Source organism: Condylostylus longicornis, unplaced genomic scaffold (genome assembly GCF_029603195.1).
Source record: "Condylostylus longicornis isolate FDR11 unplaced genomic scaffold, ASM2960319v2 ptg000040l, whole genome shotgun sequence".
In the NCBI taxonomy this organism is placed as follows: domain Eukaryota; kingdom Metazoa; phylum Arthropoda; class Insecta; order Diptera; family Dolichopodidae; genus Condylostylus; species Condylostylus longicornis.
Window position 1 is genome coordinate 6,589,051 of NW_026578009.1, and position 9,909 is coordinate 6,598,959.

Sequence of the window (9,909 nt, forward strand, 5' to 3'; positions counted from 1 at the left end):
TTTTATCATTTCAATTAAAAAAATACTCTATATTCAAAATATTAATATTTTAACTTACCACTCATCCTTTTTTACAACAATTAGTTAATTATTTAAAAATACTTTTTGGTATAGTAAATATAAAAATGTTTTACAAAATCACTGATTTAAAATTTTCTAAGCAAAAAAAAACCTCTATTTTCACAAAGGTCCACTAAAGTGACAATTTAAATTTTAACATTCTATCTATCTCTTTTAAAATATCGTTTTTCAACTTATATATTTGTCTCACATAAAATAAAGTCCTGCCAGATTTATAATAATTGAAGTACTTTTTACTTTAGTACATAAGATTAAAAAGGCATCTGAAACCATAATATTAATTAAAAATATTTATTGTCAATTTTGAGTTTTTATTTGAAAAAATTGAATTTCGAAATGTGTAATATATTTCCTGCAGTCATAAAATTCATTTGAAATTTTTGAATTTAATACAAATAAGCCTTCGCCGTTAATATTTCATTTCCTCTTTTTTTGGTGGAAAAAACTACCAGTCTTGTTTAAATAAACTATTTGAAGTTTCAGTGAAAAAACTGAAAACTTAGTATTATTAAAAGCAATTACATTTTCTTTTTTCAAAATGGCAATCAATAAATTTATATTATTTTTTTAGACTCATTATTGTCATTATATCGAAATCGTAATTACGTATTTTAAAATTTATATTAAGGCAAATAAATATCCTTTTACACGTACATTCGTTCAACAACTTTGATGTCAGTTTTTTTATTTTCTTGAACAAAGATTTTTAGGTAAAATGTAAGCTATATCAGATATTTTTTTTCTGCTTTATAGTTTGCAAACTTAATCGTAGATGTTGTCTTTGATTTTGTTGTATATTCAAACATAACCTTTGTCGTAATGTGGGAATGAAATGTTTGTCAGACATTGATGCAGAAGACGTCGTGTAAACACAGGTATTGAAAATTAACGATATTCTGTACTAAAAAATTTATTATTGTGAACATCTCAAAAAGAGAACTTTGACAACTAAATTGTTAATATGAGAGAAAGGAAATTTAAGGAAAATTTAGTCTATTGAATTAACAAAAATGCCAAAATTTCTCATTGTTGGTAATTTCTTATGATGTGTATTTTTGCGCACTTTTACGAGAAAGTATCTATCAAGTGCTAAAATAAAATAAAAATAATTATATATTTATTTGAAGAATTGTGATAATAAAGAAATTAAGAAAAAAATGCATGATTATAGTAAAATTTGTAGGATTTGTATGTCTAGTGGAAGTCGTGATATATTTCATCGATCTAATATAGATCCAAACAGTCCACTCGAAAGGCTTTTAGAAAAAATGCGATATGTCACTATGATGAAGGTATTTCCATATGATAGTGTTATGTGTAAAAAAAGAAAAAAAATTGCAAGAACGAATTAGAAGTAAAAGAAAGTGTGAAAGAATCTTAGTAAACAAATGGTTGAATCCTTATGCAACAATAAAAATGCAATCTGCTATTGCATCAAGGGTGTATAAGAAATTCTATTTATGACATACATGTGTACATATTATGTGAACTATATTTTTTTTAGTGAAAGATTACAGTTCTTTTTTACACTATGATTACATATATTGTATGTATGAATGATACATTCATATATTATAAATCTGTATGTACATTTGTATTTCTGATATTTATTTTTGTTCTTATTTTAGAAAAATTGACCAAGATCAAAAAGGAATTAGAAATAAATATTTGTTTACATACATATTTAGTAAAAGGCAAATAAATAATGTGTAAGTAATACACATGATAAAACGAAATAAAGAGAATCAGTTAAAAAATTGTTATTCAAGTTATTAGATTCTGTTTGGGAAAGTGGTGCGTAAAGTCCTTCTGTTTGCAAGGTTAACAGCCAGGGATTATCATCAATTTAATTTTATTTAAAAATATGTAAATGGAAATTAAGTGGACTTAGGTTTTTCAACATTGCGAATTTCTTATAATGACTTCATATTGTTTTACAATAACATTTTGAATTTATTATTAGTAATTCCATTCTTAAAATTCGATAATTGTATTTCTCTTAAAAAAAAAATAAAATAGGTAGACTACTGATAATCCCAACAGTGGAAATAGTTTTAAGATTAAAAATTAATCGTTCTTGCAATTTTTCATATTCATTTTATTATTTTATTTAATTTAATATTGTTGATTGTAGATAGAGGAAAACGATGATTTACCTAGATTAATATGTGATCTCTGCATTGTGCAATTAAATGTTGCCTACAATTTTAAGCGTCAAGCTGTGGAAAATGATACTAAACTTCGACAATATTTCATTGAACATGGAATCACCTCTCATTATTCGGTTCCAAACAGTGAAATACCAAATAATTCAAATTTGAAAAATCCCACTTCAAGTAGTAACAATAATACGGAAAGTATCAATAATCGTCATAATACTAATATCTCAACAACAAATGTTGAAACAGCAAGTGTTCGAAGCAGCAACTTCACAGCATCAAATAGTACTCCAATATCTCCGACAGTTCGTAGGGTAACAAACAGTTTTCCAATTATGCCAATAATTGTTAAAACAGAGCCTGATAATGACATACTTGTGGATGACTTATCCGATAGCGTTATTGAAAATACTAGAGATGGTCCTCTAACAGAATCTTCAATTTCAACAGAAAATATTATAAATACTGGTAATAGAACACAACTAAATAATTCAACGTCATCAATGGTTTATTTAAATGGATATAGTATAAATACTTTGACACCGTCAAGTGAAGTAGAATCTTATCATAACGTCAGTACTAATAATAATACTGCTAATATCAGTGATGTTATGCAATTATCAAGTGGATCATCAATATCTTTTGGTACATCACAAAACAGAAATAAACGTAAAACCAATGTTAACATAGATAAGAGTAATGATAAAACAAAAAATGACCAACAAGAAAAAAAATCTTTAAGTCCTGCAGAAATCACTAGAAAGAAAATTGCTCAAAAGAGACTGGGTAGTCAACTAAAAACTAGAAGGGTATTGAAAAACTGTCTTGAGACTACTTTATCGGGTTTAAAAATTGATATGGTATACATACAATTGTGATAAATCTATAACAAAATTTATTCTAATTCTATAAAATTTTTTTTTTAATTTAAGGCCCCACCAAAAGGTAAGGTATCTCGAGAAGAAATGAAAAAGAAATTATATTTTGGAGTTGAGAGAAAGCAACGAGATTCTTTAGAGAAACAAAAATCTTTAGCAAGTGAAAATAGTACTAAAAAAAATAACAGGGTCTACGATAACACCACTAAAATTCTCTTAAATCCATTTAATACACGAAAACAAAATTCTGCCCCTTCGTCGATTAGTAGGAGAAGTTCTGGGCAGAAAATGCCAACTGAAAAAGGTAGAGGTAAAAAAAATACTAGAAAATCGGCATCTGACATCCAGAGAACGCAAATTCAATTACTTCAGCCCAAAATCGAACCACCTTCTAAAAATTAATATAATAATTAAAGAAATAGTTTAAAAATTGTCAATAGCTACATAAAACCCAAAAAAAAAATATCGGAGACAAAATCAAACTGGAATATTTTTTACAGAAAATAGTTAATTTTAACTATTTTATAATTTAAATATGACGTATTATATGCGTTTGCGTTAAAAACAAAACATGTAATAAAAAAATACAGGTATTTTTTCAAATCATTTACATATTTTTCAATTAAATTGAAATGCATTTTACATCAGTTAATTAGGGATATTAAAATTTATTTAGAGAAAATTACCTTGACTAAAAAAATTAATAATAAAAAATCATAATATAAAATATCCTCCAGTAAAAATAAATACCATATATTAAATAATAAATATGCAACAAAAAATTCATCAATATTCTCAATTTAATTTTAATAATATTAATATTAATTCAAAGTTTATTATAATTATGATTTTGTTTAATAACACTCGTTAACAAGTACCTGTAGATTAGAGAGATTCCGAACATAGATTAATCACAATTCGGCCATATTATAATAAATATTTGAATAATAACATTTTGTAGTTTAGAAATAGAAAAAAAAATAATTTACTAATACATTTTTATAATACTATATAATTAATTATACTTATTTGTAATTGTAATTAATAACAGTTGTAAAAATTGAAAAAAATGTAATTTTTTTCTTAAGGAATCTAATTTTTGTTGGTTGCGTTACTTTGAACAGTGGATATTAATCATGTTGAAATTATATAAAATTAATTATAATTACATAAGGAACTATATAAAATTTTTTGAGTTTATTGTTCATTTTGGAAAATTCATGGAAAATTTAATCAACCGGTAATTAATTGATTACACAAATAGCAGTAGGTCGGAGCGTGAAGGGGTTTACAATAAATTGCGAAAAGTTGAGGTGGTTTGGGGGGAAAAACTTTCTTGTCACCCACCATACTGTTTCCAAAAATCCATAATCTACAAAAACAGTTTTGTATTAAAATCGTATTTTAAATAATTTACTTTTTGTTTTGGTAAAAATAAATTCGATCGTGTTTTCATGATCTTAAACTAAAAGTAAATAATTCTGAGACATTTAAATGCATGTTAATATTACATTTTTCTACCAAATAATGTTAGAAATATAAAAAAAAAAACAACAAAAAAGATAAAATATAAAAAAAAAGAATAATTTTGATTTTCAAAAAAATTTAAATGTTTTCAACTTATTATTCAATCAATTAACAAAAATTATTAAAATTCAGTTATTCTACTTTATTAATTTTTTATTTTTATATAGTAATTTCCAGGAGGTTTCTTAACTAGATTTTACTAAAGTATCTAACATTTAAAACTAATTGTTATTATAGAAAAAAGTATATTTTTGTAAATATTTAAAGAAATTTTAAACAAAAATTATAGTAAATAGATTTTATTTGATTTATATTAAAAATTTGTAAAAATCATTGTTAATTAAAATATTTAATATGGATTTAAAATATAAATAGAGTTTTAGAAATTAATTGTTAAAAAAATGCAAAAAAAAAAAAATTCAAAAACTATTCGATGGTGCAAAAAATATCAAATAAGCATACGTTATTATTTATATATATTATATATTAAATAAATTGTATATGAAAAGAAAATTTATTATGAATTTTACAAAGAAATGAAAATTTTAATTAGAATTAAGAGAGAAAAAAATTTGCATAGTATTTTGATATGAACTTTAAAATTTTACGTTTACAATACATTGGTGCATAGAATTTCGAAATAATATTTGTTTTTGTTTTAATTTTTTTTCGAAATTAATAAAATATTCATTGCCTTATATTTAATTATATAAATATTTTTTAAAAAGTTGCACTTTTTAAAATTTTATAATATGTACATATATGTAAATATTATAAAATTTTCATAATATATAAGAATTTGGAAAGATGCACGGAAAATCTAGAATGTTTGAGTTTAAAAAAAATGTATAAAATTACATATATAAAATTTATATAAATTGTATATGTAGTAAAATATTTTTTCAAAAATATATGGGAATATTAAGATAAATTCAATTACAATAATTATTAATTTTTTTCTTCCTTTTATATTCGTTTGAAATCAAAAGCAATATTTACTTACATATTTTCACTTTTGAAATTTTAATTTTTCGGAATATGATATTGATTGCTATTAAATTGACGAATATACGTACAATATTGAAATGAATTTTTTTTTATTTTTGGGTTCTATGTAGATTATAGTATTCATTTATTTATATATTTTGTTTAATAACAATTTCTATATGTATTTTATATGCAATATTTATCAAAATTATAAAATATGTACAAATATAAATATTAAAATCAAAAAAAAAATTCAATTAACATTTATAAAAATGTATTAGATAATTTAAAAATATGAAATTAATTAAATAAGAAATTAAAAAAAAAAAAAAAGTTAACAAGACTATTTAAATGTACATAAATCCGAAAATAAATCCTTTAGAATCAATAAAAATTTCTGTTTCGAATTTTATAATTACATATATTTTAGTAAGTATACTGAAACTGCAGGCTGAGTATAAACTATTATTATTATTGTTTAAAATTTTTCATTTAATTTTATTATTAGTAATTTTTTTTTTTTCAACTTAATAGAAGAGGCTTTTACTAAAACAAATTTTTAATTTCAAAATTTAAATTTGCAAGGTAATGCATAAAGCCAAACTTTGTCCGTTCCTCATCAATCATAAATGAATATATTATAAAAAAATTTAAAAAAATAAAAAAAAAATATTTTATGAAATTAAATACTATTAACATTATATTAAAAGCTTCTCAAATCAAAATTGTAATAATACTAATTATAATAATAGAGAAAAAAAAATTTATAATCACTAAAAATTTATTGTTGAAGAGCCTATTTGTAAAATATTAAAAATAAAAATATTCTCATTAAATTTATATTTAATTTATATTTTTCATTATAAAAAAAATATTTAAAACTTAATCAAACTATGTTGCATCTGTTTGATCAAAAGTAATTATAAAATTTGTGTTTAAGAATGAGAAAAAATAATGTGAATAAAATATTATTGAGATTTTTAAATAATAAATAACAAAATATTGTAAAAATAATAGGGAATTTTGAAATCTTTTTGTTTTTTTTTAAATATTCATATTAATTGCAAGAAAATTATTTTCAATAAATTTGAAAAAATTTAATTTATGGTCGCATGCGCTTTAATTTTTTTCAAATAATTATGTTATCTAATAATTTAAGATAAAATCTTCATTATTCCTAACTATTTTAATTAAAACATTAAAAAATCTATATATGTTTTAGGTACATAACTTAATTGGATATTTTTTTTTTAATTTTAATAAAGATATTTTTTGATATCTGAATTATTATTTAGTTTTTTATATCTGAGTTATATGTAGTAGCGTAATATTGATGTGTTATTAATTATTATGAATACAACTTTAAAGCATCCATACCTTACATTACTATTTATTTTGTATACTTGCATACATATATTTATCGATTTTTAAAAATTCAAATTGAATTATTATTATTAAGTTAAAAATAAAATTTAATAATTTTAAATTAAAGTTTGTAATTTTTAAAATGAAAACTGCAAAATTTCACAAGGATGGATAATGTTGCGGCGCAAGATATTTAGTCACAGAGATGAAAATTTTAAATTATATTTTTTTATATTTCAAAATAACTCCACAAGAATCATTCAAGTTAGTATTTCGTAAAGAATATTCGAGCTAAACTTCGGTTAAGATAAAAAACAAGAATGCAAAAAAAGAATAATGTCCAGATGTTATTAATATTATGGTTTAAATACATATTTACATAAAAAATAGACCTGAAATTTAAATTTTTAATAACCTATTACCCGCTGTTATGTTAAGGGTTTAGTCTTTTATCCTCAAATACTCTACTTTACTTTCTAATACTAGTACCTTAGATTAGACCATTCATAAAATTATTTTAATGGAAATTTAAAGAAAATTCAAAGTTTTTTTTCTAACTAGATATTATACGATCTAGTACTCTATCGGCATGTTCGATTTACGACTTGGGGACAACAAATTTCTTAATCGGAAAGTAAAACGGTATACATACTTATGATCAGGTTTATTTTTTCTTTCAACATAATATGCTATACGTATTTAGAATATATATTTTTAACATTATCTACTATAGATTAAATACTAATTCTAATAGTATTCCTCTACATAATCTTCTTCTTTATTTTTGATGTCAAGTGCAGAATTAATTCCATCATTTTCTTTTCTTTTTCTATCTGATGTAGAATTTGCCTGTAGTACAGCTCCTGGGCTAGGATAAGGTCTTTGCTGATATGCAGTACCGGAAACTGTAGGATCGGCAGCTCCAGATTTTTGTGAACCACCTTCATTTGCCAGTCCATCGGACCATTTACCTCTCGGAATATCAGAATAAGCTGCAGGATCCATGGGATCTAAAGGGTTGTCGTTAGAATTTCTACTCTTTTCATTTTCTCTTCTTTCAACGCGTTCAGATCTTTCCCGATCCCGAAAATCATCTCGTCTTGAAGTGCGATAGTCATCGCGTTGCGAACCTCTAAATCTTTGTGCTTTTTGTCTCAAAGTTTTATCTAAATCACGAGATTTGGGTTTTTTTAATGGTACCGGTGATGATTGATGATGTCTTTCATATCGACTCGGTGATTCTGCGCGCTGAATATAAAATAAAATTAATATAAGTAGTGATCCCATTTTCGAACACTTTTTTTTTTACTCTTACCTTTGGAATTGGAGGCATAGGGGAATTTAAAATTCTTTCAATATCTTCATCGGTTAATTCTTTGAATTCACTTTCAACTTCTTCAATGTTTTGAGGTTGAATTTCTTCAAGTTCTTTTCTTAAAGAAGCAGCACTTTTTGATAATATTGCTTTTGGGTGATTTGGAGGAAGCCAAGACACTCTAAAGAAGTCAAGTATCAGGTATCAAAATGTGTTTTCCGAGTTTAATTAATGTTCGAACTTACATATCATCGTTTTTGTTCCAGTAATAATGAATTCCTAAACCAAACTCGTACACTTCGACCCAATGCTTGGGTAATGGATATTTTTTTAACAATCGATCCTTTCTCTTTAAATATTCTCTATCTGGATCGACTATACCATCCATCCATCTAGTAACGCAGTATAAAGTGCATTTGTGGTATATGTTGTACTTGTTTGGACATCCTTTGTATCCTGTGTTGTTGCCTTCCGCTATACGACGTTTCATCCGTTCTTTCCAAAAATTTTCTTCTGGTTTTTTTGCTGGTTCATAGTCATATTGAGATGGATCCTCCACTTCATCATAGTCTTCAGCAATAATTTCTTCATTCTGTTATGAAAAAGTTCTTCTTAATAAAAAAGAAAAATTTAGAATGTTTTTTAAATTTTTTGAGAATTTTTTTTAATAAAAATTCTTAAAAAATTAAGAAAACATTTTTCTTAACACAAATAAATTAAACAGAAATATACTTGGTGTATAGATTTAGCCTTTTGGTCTTCTGAACCTTTATTATTGACTGATACAAGACCGCGGTTAGCTAATTTTTTTAAAAGAGCTGGCGGTAAAGACATATTTTTAGTTAAACTTGTTTTTTATTTCAAAGATTTATAATTTTACTATTAAATTACAAGTAATATCTTCCTTAACACAACAAAAATATTAGCCGTGAGGGGCACCCTTCAACAAACATATACAAAATATTTTCCACATATGATTGTCAATTGTCATTTTACTAAAATTTACATAAAGCTAGATTTGCACGGAAAAGAAGTTGAATCAATTGCTTAGCTAATCGTTCTTCGTTAAAAGGTTTTCCTGCAACTGACAGTTTGATTTTATTCTCTAATGTAAAAAACAATTTTATTTTAATTGATTTTATTTTCCCTCAATTAATATTTTAGAAACATTTTTGTAGTTCTGTTTAATTTAAATCGTTATGTGTAAAGATGGAGCATGAGCAAAATTATAATATTAGTCTATTAACGAGATAAAAGTTAAAAAATAACTCAGTTATATTTTATTTTTGACATTCAGTTGATTTTTCATTTATTTAATTTACATTACTCAGCATTTTGAAGAACGTAAAATTATTCAACTTAAGTTCATAGTTAACTTAGTTTATTTAGTTATAATATAAATATAAAATTGTTCAACGAAAAAATTTCTTTTAGTTTTGAAGTTTCTAGGAGATTGAAAATGTGGGAACTCAGCTGTTTTGAATTTAGTTCGAAGATTTTGTTTATTTTTGCCAATCTACATTTAATTTGTCTTTTATACATTTAGTTGGTTGCTAAAAGATAATGGAAAACGTCAATAAGATTAAAGTGTCACATT

The 9,909-nt window shown here is 23.8% G+C and overlaps 2 protein-coding genes across 2 annotated transcripts; one reads left to right on the forward strand and one right to left on the reverse strand.

The window, feature by feature from the left end:
* Nucleotides 1–1,117: 1,117 nt before the first annotated feature.
* On the forward strand, nucleotides 1,118–4,650 carry LOC129609674 (myb-like protein I). The gene is made up of 3 exons (XM_055521765.1): nucleotides 1,118–1,373; nucleotides 2,216–3,100; nucleotides 3,173–4,650. The coding sequence occupies exons 1-3, from the start codon at nucleotides 1,239–1,241 to the stop codon at nucleotides 3,518–3,520; spliced, it is 1,368 nt and encodes a 455-aa protein (XP_055377740.1). The 5' UTR covers nucleotides 1,118–1,238; the 3' UTR covers nucleotides 3,521–4,650.
* A 2,996-nt stretch (nucleotides 4,651–7,646) lies between these two features.
* On the reverse strand, nucleotides 7,647–9,257 carry LOC129609796 (polyglutamine-binding protein 1). Its single transcript, XM_055521918.1, has 4 exons — nucleotides 9,045–9,257; nucleotides 8,558–8,904; nucleotides 8,289–8,493; nucleotides 7,647–8,245 (listed from the first exon to the last, which is right to left on the reverse strand). The coding sequence occupies exons 1-4, from the start codon at nucleotides 9,144–9,146 to the stop codon at nucleotides 7,745–7,747; spliced, it is 1,155 nt and encodes a 384-aa protein (XP_055377893.1). The 5' UTR covers nucleotides 9,147–9,257; the 3' UTR covers nucleotides 7,647–7,744.
* Between the last annotated feature and the right edge of the window lie 652 nt (nucleotides 9,258–9,909).